Below are 13,667 nucleotides of genomic sequence, written 5' to 3'. Positions count from 1 at the left end.
CATAGTTTTGATGTCTTCACTATTATTCTACAATGTAAAAAATAGCAAAAATAAAGAAAAACCCTTTATTGAGTAGGTGTGTCAAAACTTTTGACTGGTGGTGTATATTATTTAGTGTATGTAAAGACAAGATTAAATCAAGAATAGTCTGATTGGTGACAATATTAGCCTGTCACTTGTGAGTGATTATATTATCACTTGTGAATGATGCCCAGCTTGTGTGCAGTAAGTTAAGAAATACATGCCTTTTTTTTGCGCACCTCATGTAGGCTAGCCCATAGGCCTATATGTTTTGATAAGATTTGTTTTGATAAAGTGGCCAAATAACTTCTTCAAATTAAGCACATTAATCAGCTTTTCAACGAGTTTAGAGCCTAACTGGCATACATATGCAGCATGCGAGTTTCAAGTTTGGGGAAGACATTTTCACCTTAAAAATGCACCTTTATAATAAAAGCATTACATGCATAATCACATTTGCCGTCACTTTTGAGAATGGTGTTTTCCGTTAATGGAACATTTGCGCTTAAGCCTACTGCCATGTGCACATTGCTGCACTTATAATGTGAAGAAATAGCCTAATAGTTTATCAACATTTTAAGCTAAACGTTCTGATCTGTTTTGTCAGCCTCATTGCTTAAAAATCTATCCCATCCCACAACTGTCCCAGACTATGTTTGGAATATTTATTTCTCGCACAGAATAGAATAGGTCAACTTTTGTACTATGGGGGATAGTAGATTGACATAGACTAGTGCTTTTGCTGTTCATTAGGCCTACTCATCTTGTTGGCTGACGAAAGGTAAATGTGGACAGTTCTTCCAATATCTTCAATATGTGCCTCGGAATTAGATAAGGACACGCGCAGTTGCGTCCCCGATGTGTCTGTCTTCCCTTGTAGCCTGTGAGAAAGACCCGATCACGTGACGGAGAGCCATGTGAGTGAGAGGTTATCATTAATTATAATTATTATATGCAGCCCAAGGGCACAACGGCCAGTGGCCGCAAAAGGCATGGATTTGTTAAGGGGGCATTACGGCCACACAAAGGGGATGCCGCCGGGAAATTCGAAGCATTATCAAGTGCTTGTCAAATTGTGAAGAGACTGATGTGTGTACAGCCTGCGCAAGAAACAAAGCAGAGCTCATGCGTTTCATGCAACCTTTTTCAAATCATCTGTCATGTCTCCTCCCGTTGCTCCCCTCCGGCGCTCTGATTCGCCAGTCTACTGAGCCACCAGTCTGAGCGCACCACCTCGGCAACTCCGGAATGGAAACCCAACGCACCCTAATCACCTCCAGCGCACCTGCACCTCATCATCTCATCACCACCCCTATATAGCCCTGGACTGTTCAGTGTTGTGTTGTGTGTGATTGTTAGTGTCTTGTCGTGTACTCGCTATTTGTTGTGTTAAGTAAACCTTTACACTGTTGATTCCTGCGTCTGCGTCCTGCCTCTTCGTATCCTCAGTACTCGTCACAGACTCACACACCAATCACAAAGATGGATGTAGCAGATAATCCTCCTGGAGGACATCACGACGGAACTCGCATGTCGGGACGATGAGATGGACCTTGACACCCTCATCGCCATGTCCATTCGTCTTGACGACATGTTGAGATACCGACGGCATTCCCAACACCTCCCGGAGCCTCGACGCTCACCCCATCTGAGCTATGGAAGCTACCATGCCTCCGAGTCCTCACCCATGGAGGTGGGCATAACCCCCTACACCACCACGGACCACAGATCTCCTGGCGGCTCCCTATCTAGGCGGTATGACTCCCGTCGCCGCTCCGTGAGTGTTGCGTCATCACCTGTCACCAAACCATTGTTTTTAGCTCCCCTAACGGTGAATGGTTATTCCTTCTCTTCGCTTTCCACGGCAATGATAGATTCCAGATCAGCGGGGAACCTTATAGATAGGGTGCTGGTCTCTGAATGGGGGTTGCCCACCGTGCCACTGCCTTCTCTGCTACACGTCTCCTCGCTGGACAATAAACCACTTGGATCAGGCACCATTACGCACGTTACTCTCCCCATCACCATCACCATTCCCACACTACCGGAGCACCACGAGGAGCTGTCCTTCCACATCGCCACGTCACCCCTTCACCGGATCGTCTTGGGATTGCCCTGGCTCAGACTACACATCAATTGGATCACCAAGAGGATCACAGCCTGGTCCCCTTCATGCCGGAGGACCTGCCTGCCGGTGGTTTGATGTTCCACATTGGTGGAGAGTCCGGAGTCCGCCCTCCAGCCCAACATTCCACGTGAGTACGCAGACCTCTCCGATGTCTTCTCTGCCTCCAAGGCTAAGTGTCTCCCTCCTCACAGGCCCTGGGACTGTGCCATTGACCTGCTGGAGGGACAACACTTCCCGAAGAGTCGCATTTATTCCCTCTCCATAGCGGAGACTGAGGCCATGGAGAAGTATGTGGCGGAGACCCTGAAACAGGGTTTCAACAGACGCTCTACCTCTCCTGCCTCCGCCAGCTTCTTCTTCATGGCCAAAAAAGACGGAGGACTGAGGCCGTGCATTGACTACCGGGGGCTGAACGCAGTCACCACCAAGTACCGGTACCCCCTCCCTCTGGTTCCGTCAACCATCGAGCAGCTGCATGGGGCCCGGTACTTTACCAAGTTGGATCTGAAGAGTGCCTACAACCTGATCCGAATCCAGGAAGGAGACGAGTGGAAGACGGCATTCAGCACTACCTCAGGCCACTATGAATACTGCGTCATGCCCTACGGCCTCGCCAACGCACCTTCTGTGTTCCAGTCTTTCGTCAATGACGTGTTCTGAGACGTGGTGGCGTACATCGACGATATCCTGATCTACTCGGCTACGTTCTAGGAGCACGTCAGGGACGTCAGAGCGGTCCTACTCCTCCTCCGGGAACACAGCCTGTTGGTGAAGGGGGAGAAATGTGAAATTCCACCAACAGGCCATCTCCTTCCTGGGATATAGGATCAGTCCTCAGGGGATGTTCATGGAAAGAGTGAAGACGGACGCCGTCAGGTCATGGCCAGTCCCCACCACCATCAAGGGCCTATAGACCTTCCTGGGTTTCGCAAATTTCTAATGGCGTTTCATCAGGTTCTTCAGCTCCATATCTGCCCTGCTCACGTCTCTCCTTAAGGGGGGGCCTCAGAAGCTGGCCTGGAACCCTGAGGCTGACGCTGCCTTCAAGAGGCTAAAGGAGAGGTTCACCACAGCGCCCCTCCTAAAACACCTAGATCCAGCTCGTCCTTTCATCCTGGAGGTGGACGCATCTGAGGGGGGCGTGGGTGGGGTCCTCTCCCAGCGGCAAGGTAAGCCAGAGAAAATGTATCCCTGTGCCTTTTTCTTGAAAAAGCTTACCCCCACAGAGAGGAACTATGGAGCTGGAGACAGGGAGCTGTTGGCGAATGGAGACACTGGCTGGAGGGTGCAGTTCATCCATTCCGGATTCTCACTGACCACCGGAATTTGGAGCACATACGGGCAGCAAAACGGATTAACTCTCGTCAAGCCAGGTGGGCCCAATTTCTTACTTGCTTTCAGTTTATTCTGTCCTACCGCCCAGGATCCCAGAATGTGAAAGCCGACACACTCTCCAGGATGCACCATACCAGAGAAAGGAAGGATCTGGGGGGGCCCTATCCTGCCTCCGTCTCTCATCAGGGCACCTGTCGTTTGGGATGTGGACGAAGACATCCGCCTGGTGCCTCAAGGGGGCCCAGCGTCTGCCAACGCCCCTCCAGGGCGCGTGTATGTACCCACCAGGGTCCGTGACTGCCTGCTGATCTGGGCGCACACCACCCTTACGGCAGGACACTCCGGTATGACGTGCACCCTACATTCTCTCTCTCAAAAATACTGGTGGCCCACCTTGGCTACTGATGTCTCCCGCTATATCAACTCCTGTTCCGTATGTGCCCAAACGAAGACACCTCAGAACGCCCCGGCAGGCAAACTAGTTCCTCACCCAGTGCCTCAGCGACCTTGGTCACACCTGTCCATAGACTTTGTCACTGACCTCCCACGTTCTGACGGCTTCACCACAGTCCTGGTGGTCGTAGATCGGTTCTCCAAATCATGCCGTTTTTTGCCACTATCTGGTCTTCCTTCTGCTCTCCAGGTCGCTGAGGTCCTGTTCCAACAGGTCTTCCGGCATTATGGACTTCCGGAGGACATCGTCTCGGACCGTGGCCCCCAATTCACTTCCCGAGTGTGGAAGGCTTTCCTGGAGAAGATCGGGGCCACGGCCAGCCTCACTTCCGGGTATAGGCCTCAGTCGAATGGGCAGGTGGAGCACATGAACCAGGAGCTGGGGAGGTTTCTTCGTTGCCACTATCAGGACCGGCAGGGTGAGTGGGCGAGGTTTCTTCCCTGGGCAGAATATTCCCAGAACTCCCTCGTTCACTCCTCCATGGGGCTCACTCCCTTCCAGTGCGTCCTGGGGTACCAGCCGGCCCTGGCCCCTTGGACACCCAGCCAGACCGATGCACCCGCTGTCGATGAGTGGTTCCGCAGTGCCGGACAGGTCTGGGACACCGCCCATGTCCATCTCCAGAGGGCCATTCATCGGCAGAAGAACCAAGCCCAGTGAGGCCCCCGTATTCCAGCCTGGTGATCGTGTCATTAGAGTCGCATCATGCAGCCTTAGAACGTATTAAAAATGTAAACATATAGCCCAATGTATTTATCACAACTAAAGTTACATAAATAACTCTAAATTAAGCATATAGGATTGACTGTTTCTTTGTTAACTGCTCAACACAGAATAGCCGCATGTGTGCACTCCTTCAAATCATTTGGAGAAAATGTCCTTTCTATTTTATTCAGCTATGTTCAATTGTATTCTTCATACTATAAAATAATATAAAATAATGCCATGGAATTCTAAGCAAATCTTGTCTGCTAAATGAACTAGTGTAGCCCACAGCCATATGGCATAGTCAGATCAGGGCCTAACATAAGGACAACTCAGAGTATGCTATTCTGTTCTTCTGAAATAGACAACATTTTGTTCATATCGTGTTTCTTTAGACCTGTCAAAAATAAATAATGGATTTATTGTGAAGGTGTAGGCTATATTACATGGATTTATTATACTTTTTAAAATGTAGATGTTCCAAAGGTCTGCATCAGTGGCTTGTAGGCTATGTGTGGAAGACAGGAGATGCTAAATGTGTTTATGTTAATTAACGGTCAATTACCGTGAGACCGGCAGTTATTTTCTTGACATTCACCGGCTGACAAAATTTATTGACCGCCACAGCCCTACCCTTGACTCTCATACATTATACTGCACATTCACATTTACATACACATCATGCTAGCTTAATGTGACTTTGTCCCTTCAGAGTGTATGCAGTGGTCGTGTGTGTGTGTGTGTGCAATGTTCTCTAAGCACAGTTTCAGAAGCTGACTTCCAGGATTAGAAACAGAGACCCTTGGTCACGTCAGAGCTGGTAAGCATCACAGACACGCTCCAGGGGTTCAGCTCTGTGGTGGGGGACTGTGCTCCATGCTACAGCTGTGTGTGTTTATGTGAGTTTGAGAGGAAAACAGTATTCAATCTGTGTTGAAGGCGAGACTACTGCTGGGAAAGACTGATTGTCTGCCTAATCAACCACAAACACAATGTCAAAGACATGGGGTAGGAATAGAAAAAGAACGAGATGGGGAGAGAGAGGGGTGAGTAAAACGAGGAGAGAGAGAGAGAGAGAGAGAGAGAGAGAGAGAGAGAGAGAGAGAGAGAGAGAGAGAGAGAGAGAGAGAGAGAGAGAGAGAGAGAGAGAGAGAGAGAGAGAGAGAGAGAGAGAGAGAGAGAGAGAGAGAGAGAGAGAGAGAGAGAGAGAGAGAGAGAGAGAGAGAGAGAGAGAGAGAGAGAGAGAGAGAGAGAGAGAGAGAGAGAGAGAGAGAGAGAGAGAGAGAGAGAGAGAGAGAGAGAGAGAGTTGGGTAAGCAAGAGGAAGTACCTGCTGTGAGAGGAGCAGCCATATCCACTCTCTCCTCCACCTCACATCTCATTCTGTGACTGTGACACCAGGCTGGGGACGGAGACATGCCTGGCTGTGCTGTGCTGTGCATCACACTGGCACTCAAGTTCAAGGCCTGTTCCACAGAGATCCCATTCAATTAGTTCTAATAGGTCATTCTAAGTCCTGCTCTTCCTTGTGCACACAAGTAAATTGTGACACAAATGCACTCTCTTCAGTAAACACCTATGAAATACTCCTCACATTGGCCTTCAGTTTCCGCAAATTTTTTTGTAGGCCTGCCTATTTTGTGTTGCCGCTTCTCGGAGCTCCGCTCATACACGTCGGATCTCTAAAAATACCCCTTCTTCCCGGGTTCTGTCATTTTGTCAATTTAATACATTGCTGAATGAGATCTCTCGGATTGCATACCGGTGTGATTGACAAACACCTGTGAATACTATGTAGGCCTAATGTTATGAGTGTTTCTAGATGTTTATATAGCCTGAATCTTGTAAAGAAGGTTTCAAGCAGTTAGTCAGTTATATGCACCCCTGCTTGTTGAGACAATGGTTTTGCCCAGGGGGTTCTTAAGGTATTTCTACCTGACTTTGCCAGTGTTCTGTAAACTCTGAAGGGGAGAATATCCATATGTGGGTAAACAGTATGTTGTCTTCACAGTAGATACCCATAGCCTAGTCTGTTTCCTATGGCCAAATCCTGGTTTTGGATTATGTTCGGTTGGATTTTGATTTATTTTGAGAAATTAATTTTTGTGCATTGTTTGTTTGTTTTTTGTAAGTCCTTTTTGACTATATTTTGCTGACACTATTATTTAGACAGTGTAGTCTATATTCAACTGGCAGAAAATTAATGGCGGCAGACGACAGCCAACACACACGCACATTCTCTCTGTGTCAGCCCGCCATGGAGCCAGTGACGAGGCCCTCTCTCTGTGTCAGCCCGCCATGGAGCCAGTGACAAGGCCCTCTCTCTGTGTCAGCCCGCCATGGAGCCAGTGACGAGGCCCTCTCTCTGTGTCAGCCCGCCATGGAGCCAGTGACGAGGCCCTCTCTCTGTGTCAGCCCGCCATGGAGCCAGTGACGAGGCCCTCTCTCTGTGTCAGCCCGCCATGGAGCCAGTGACGAGGCCCTCTCTCTGTGTCAGCCCGCCATGGAGCCAGTGACAAGGCCCTCTCTCTGTGTCAGCCCGCCATGGAGCCAGTGACGAGGCCCTCTCTCTGTGTCAGCCCGCCATGGAGCCAGTGACGAGGCCCTCTCTCTGTGTCAGCCCGCCATGGAGCCAGTGACGAGGCCCTCTCTCTGTGTCAGACACAGATGAGGACCACAGGTCTGCCAGGACACCAGATGAGACACACACACACACACAGCAACACACAAAATCACACACACACACACACACAGCAACACACAAAATCACACACACACAGCGACACACAAAATCACACACACACACACACACACACAGCGACACACAAAATCACACACACACACACACAGCAACACACAAAATCACACACACACACACACACACACACACAGCGACACACAAAATCACACACACACAAACATACTCTCTCACATCACACTCTGCAAGACCTTTGACCCCTCTTCCTCTCTTTGTCTTCTCCCAATCCCCTTCTCTATCTCTGTCTCTCTTTCTCTGCCCTCTATCCATGCTTGTCTCTCTCTGTCTGATTATGAGGACTACACTGGAAATAAGCCTCCATCTTTATTGTGTTTTATCCACAATACATGTTAATGTATGTAATGCTGTATCCAGCTGGAGCAGACATGTTAATGTATGTAATGCTGTATCCAGCTGGAGCAGACATGTTAATGTATGTAATGCTGTATCCAGCTGGAGCAGACATGTTAATGTATGTAATGCTGTATCCAGCTGGAGCAGACATGTTAATGTATGTAATGCTGTATCCAGCTGGAGCAGACATGTTAATGTATGTAATGCTGTATCCAGCTGGAGCAGACATGTTAATGTATGTAATGCTGTATCCAGCTGGAGCAGACATGTTAATGTATGTAATGCTGTATACAGCTGGAGCAGACATGTTAATGTATGTAATGCTGTATCCAGCTGGAGCAGACATGTTAATGTATGTAATGCTGTATCCAGCTGGATAAGACATGTTAATGTATGTAATGCTGTATCCAGCTGGAGCAGACATGTTAATGTATGTAATGCTGTATACAGCTGGAGCAGACATGTTAATGTATGTAATGCTGTATCCTGCTGGAGCAGACATGTTAATGTATGTAATGCTGTATCCAGCTGGAGCAGACATGTTAATGTATGTAATGCTGTATCCTGCTGGAGCAGACATGTTAATGTATGTAATGCTGTATCCTGCTGGAGCAGACATGTTAATGTATGTAATGCTGTATCCAGCTGGAGCAGACATGTTAATGTATGTAATGCTGTATCCAGCTGGAGCAGACATGTTAATGTATGTAATGCTGTATCCTGCTGGAGCAGACATGTTAATGTATGTAATGCTGTATCCAGCTGGAGCAGACATGTTAATGTATGTAATGCTGTATCCAGCTGGAGCAGACATGTTAATGTATGTAATGCTGTATCCAGCTGGAGCAGACATGTTAATGTATGTAATGCTGTATCCAGCTGGAGCAGACATGTTAATGTATGTAATGCTGTATCCAGCTGGAGCAGACATGTTAATGTATGTAATGCTGTATACAGCTGGAGCAGACATGTTAATGTATGTAATGCTGTATACAGCTGGAGCAGACATGTTAATGTATGTAATGCTGTATCCAGCTGGAGCAGACATGTTAATGTATGTAATGCTGTATCCTGCTGGAGCAGACATGTTAATGTATGTAATGCTGTATCCAGCTGGAGCAGACATGTTAATGTATGTAATGCTGTATCCTGCTGGAGCAGACATGTTAATGTATGTAATGCTGTATCCAGCTGGAGCAGACATGTTAATGTATGTAATGCTGTATCCAGCTGGAGCAGACATGTTAATGTATGTAATGCTGTATCCTGCTGGAGCAGACATGTTAATGTATGTAATGCTGTATCCTGCTGGAGCAGACATGTTAATGTATGTAATGCTGTATCCTGCTGGAGCAGACATGTTAATGTATGTAATGCTGTATCCTGCTGGAGCAGACATGTTAATGTATGTAATGCTGTATCCTGCTGGAGCAGACATGTTAATGTATGTAATGCTGTATCCTGCTGGAGCAGACATGTTAATGTATGTAATGCTGTATACAGCTGGAGCAGACATGCTAATGTATGTAATGCTGTATCCAGCTGGAGCAGACATGCTAATGTATGTAATGCTGTATACAGCTGGAGCAGACATGTTAATGTATGTAATGCTGTATCCAGCTGGAGCAGACATGCTAATGTATGTAATGCTGTATACAGCTGGAGCAGACATGTTAATGTATGTAATGCTGTATCCTGCTGGAGCAGACATGTTAATGTATGTAATGCTGTATCCAGCTGGAGCAGACATGTTAATGTATGTAATACTGTATCCAGCTGGAGCAGACATGTTAATGTATGTAATGCTGTATCCAGCTGGAGCAGACATGTTAATGTATGTAATGCTGTATCCAGCTGGAGCAGACATGTTAATGTATGTAATGCTGTATCCAGCTGGAGAAGACATGTTAATGTATGTAATGCTGTATCCTGCTGGAGCAGACATGTTAATGTATGTAATGCTGTATCCAGCTGGAGCAGACATGTTAATGTATGTAATGCTGTATCCAGCTGGAGCAGACATGTTAATGTATGTAATGCTGTATCCTGCTGGAGCAGACATGTTAATGTATGTAATGCTGTATCCTGCTGGAGCAGACATGTTAATGTATGTAATGCTGTATCCAGCTGGAGCAGACATGTTAATGTATGTAATGCTGTATCCTGCTGGAGCAGACATGTTAATGTATGTAATGCTGTATCCAGCTGGAGCAGACATGTTAATGTATGTAATGCTGTATCCAGCTGGAGCAGACATGCTAATGTATGTAATGCTGTATACAGCTGGAGCAGACATGTTAATGTATGTAATGCTGTATCCTGCTGGAGCAGACATGCTAATGTATGTAATGCTGTATACAGCTGGAGCAGACATGTTAATGTATGTAATGCTGTATCCTGCTGGAGCAGACATGTTAATGTATGTAATGCTGTATCCAGCTGGAGCAGACATGTTAATGTATGTAATGCTGTATCCAGCTGGAGCAGACATGTTAATGTATGTAATGCTGTATCCAGCTGGAGCAGACATGTTAATGTATGTAATGCTGTATCCAGCTGGAGCAGACATGTTAATGTATGTAATGCTGTATCCAGCTGGAGCAGACATGTTAATGTATGTAATGCTGTATCCAGCTGGAGCAGCCTGCTACTTCTAATTATCCAATAAATTAAATCAGTAACTCAATTATGATTGACAGCTCCAGCTAAGAGAACTGAGATGCCCCAGCCCCCCCCCCCTCCCTGACTCGCCCCTCCCCCTTCCTCCCTGACTCTCCCCCTCTCTCTCTCTCTCCCTCCCTGACTCTCCCTCTCCCTCCCTGACTCTCCCCCCTCTCCCTTTCCCTCCCCTGACTCTCCCCCTCTCTCTCCCAGCCTGACTCTCCTCTCTTTCTCCCAGCCTGACTCTCCCCTCTCTCTCCCAGCCTGACTCTCCCTCTCTTTCTCCCAGCCTGACTCTCCCCCTCTCTCTCCCAGCCTGACTCTCCCCCTCTCTCTCCCAGCCTGACTCCCCCTCTCTCTCCCAGCCTGACTCTCCCTCTCTTTCTCCCAGCCTGACTCTCCCCCTCTCTCCCAGCCTGACTCTCCCCCCTCTCTCTCCCAGCCTGACTCCCCCTCTCTCTCCCAGCCCCTGACTCTCCCTCTCTTCTCCCAGCCTGACTCTCCCCCTCTCTCTCCCAGCCTGACTCTCCCTCTCTCTCCCAGCCTGACTCTCCCCCTCTCTCTCCCAGCCTGACTCTCCCTCTCTCCCAGCCTGACTCTCCCCTCTCTCTCTCCCAGCCTGACTCTCTCCCCCTCTCTCCCAGCCTGACTCTCCCCCTCTCTCTCCCAGCCTGACTCCCCCCTCTCTTCCCAGCCTGACTCCCTCTCTCTCCTTGCCTGACCCCCCCCACCCCTCTCATCCACATATCTGTATACTGTATAAGTAATGCTCTTATTCCTATTAATGTAGGCCTTCATTCTATAACAGCTCCTTCTAATGGGAAGAAAATACTATACCATACAAGTCTGCAGATCCTCTTGATTTATTTTCAAATTCAGGATAAGAGCAAGTAAAACTCTGGCATCTAAAACTCAGCATGTTTGGAGTTTTTCCTGAAAGCCTGACTCTGGACCTTTGTCATTCACTACTACACACACAGCTCCCTCCCTCTCACCCTCTTCCACATGACAGCCAGCCAGCCTCCTCCAGATGAATGAGCTAATCAGAGACATGGCAGTCACGTTGTTGAGGAGGTAATTAGGCCTACCTGTAGAGATGCTGAGCTGGGATGGATTATGATAAAGTCTGTAGCCTACAGATTTGAATTGTGATTAATGATATACCAGAAGGAAACACATTGTAAGCTACCATATCCATCCTTTATTCATCTCACTGTGACCACCTGGGAAGTTTACGGACTGAGTGGCAAATTAAATCATTCTGACTGTCTGAAATCAGAAGGACAATCGAGAGACTAGGGGTAAAACTACCGGAGCTGATTGGCGGCAGGCAGCACGCGCTCTCCCTGTGATGTAGCCGCCGCGAGCGCTCTGTTCCCGTTATTTGCCTTCGCTCTAGACCACAAAGCCACTGTAAGTATTACTTACCGAAGCCTCACCAATCCCTGCGCGCTGACTGAGCAGGAGAGAGAGAGAGAGAGAGAGAGAGAGAGAGAGAGAGAGAGAGAGAGAGAGAGAGAGAGAGAGAGAGAGAGAGAGAGAGAGAGAGAGAAGAGCACCCATCCCATCCTCTCGTCCCTTTATCAACGGTAACACCCCATTCCCTCGGTCCACGCGACACTCCCTCCTAATATCGCTCAAGGCTCTGAGCGGCTCGAGAAAGGCAGCTAGCTGTTCGGTGTGTGTAGCAGCTACCAGGAGGCGCAAGGCAGGATGCGCGATGGGGCAAGCGTGTGGACACGCGCTCCTCTGCCGTAGCCAGCAGTACCAGCCCACTGCTTCCGAGATGTAAGTGCTACAGACCCTCGTGTGTTTTATTTTGTATTTTGTGTGAAAGAGATATGCATGGCGAGAGCTATACATGAAGGTATTTGTTCAACACAATTTGTATCAGATGCTGTGCCTGTGCTGTGGGTTGATTGACTGGGCTCTGTTCTAGGCAATGTGTAGGTGTGAGTGTGTGTGTGTGTGTGTGTGTGTGTGTGTTCTCAGGTGTCCAGGGTTGTTCACTCACCCATGTCATAAAGAGTTTACCTGCCAGTGGCGACCCACCTGTTTTGAGCCCCACATTTTAAGCTAAAAATAATTATACATAAATACATCTTATTTTTTTGGGGGGGCTTGCCTGTTTTGTATGTTATTTTGGCATTAATACGTGTCACATATCAGTTTGCAAACAATGTAAAAAACATGGTCTCTCTTTTTTGCTTTGTTGAGTAAGGCAGCTCCAAAATGCAGGTGTTTCAGCCTAGCTCAGTGCTTTCTGAGGTGGTGGGGCAGACAGTGGAAAATACAGAGCGTAGGTGTTGGTAATGTTTTCTAGTTGCGCTGTGATTAGTCACTCATGGGGACAGTATGGCACCGCCAAGTCTAAGGGTAGAGCTTGAAAATTCAAGCCCGTTTGGTGCTGCCATTGAGTTACATTAGAAGTGCCCAATCTACTGGCAAATCCTTTTTAATCCTTGTCATATGAAGAGAAATAATGAAGAGAAATTATAGAAAAAACGTATCGGTGCTCATCGGCCGTTGGACATAAACATTACACAACACGTTGGAAATCGCAAATTCAACAATGAGTGGTTTGGAAGGAATCAGTGGCTAACGGCAATCATTGCAAAGCAATCACTAGCCTGCTATTCAGTGGAGTGGCTGTGTGGTCCCAAATCTGTGATTAAGGGTCTCTTTTCCAAGTTTAAAATGATAAACATTCAACACTGGCAATGCTGTCAATTAAGCATGATTTGTGCTGGGCTCAAAACAACTGTTAACTCGGAACTGCGAAAACTTGACTTCAGTGAGTTCAAGACAACTGGGAACTCGGGGAAAAAACGAGCTCCGACTGGGAAAATACGTTTTGAACGGTCATCCAACTCGGAATTGTAAATCTGGAACTCGGGCCTCTTTCTAGAGCTAAGCCCTGAAGATCAATGACGTCATCATGATTCGACCTTGTTTTTTTCCGAGTTCCCAGTTGTCTTGAAACACCATAAATCCAGAGAATGCCATACTTTGATGACAAACTTTGCCCACGAAGGACTGCCGCGCCAGCTTCCTGTTCAAGTGAGCACAGCACAACAAGGTGAGTCCAAAAATGTATTGTATGCTGCTGCATAAATGATGTAATATGCCAGGGAGTTATGTATACTGTAGCTAAGAAAGTAATACTAAGTCTATATTGTGTAGTATGCTGTTAGTAGCCCATGTGCCTCACCCAAATAATTTGGTCCCTTTTCACCTCTGGTGCACATGTAG

General features: G+C 47.6%; 1 protein-coding gene across 1 annotated transcript in view; it reads left to right on the top strand.

The window, feature by feature from the left end:
• The first annotated feature begins 11,975 nt into the window (after positions 1-11,975).
• Positions 11,976-13,667, top strand: part of LOC121566751 (cGMP-dependent 3',5'-cyclic phosphodiesterase-like) — a 246,512-nt gene continuing 244,820 nt past the window's right edge. Inside the window, exon 1 of the mRNA XM_045213851.1 lies at positions 11,976-12,203. Within this exon, the coding sequence (XP_045069786.1) occupies positions 12,136-12,203 (68 nt within the window). The 5' untranslated portion in view covers positions 11,976-12,135. The remainder of the gene's footprint in view (positions 12,204-13,667) is intronic.

The sequence above is a fragment of the Coregonus clupeaformis genome, chromosome 5 (genome assembly GCF_020615455.1).
Source record: "Coregonus clupeaformis isolate EN_2021a chromosome 5, ASM2061545v1, whole genome shotgun sequence".
NCBI lineage: Eukaryota > Metazoa > Chordata > Actinopteri > Salmoniformes > Salmonidae > Coregonus > Coregonus clupeaformis.
Note: the sequence above shows the minus strand (reverse complement) of the source record. Positions and strands in the feature narration are given on the sequence as shown.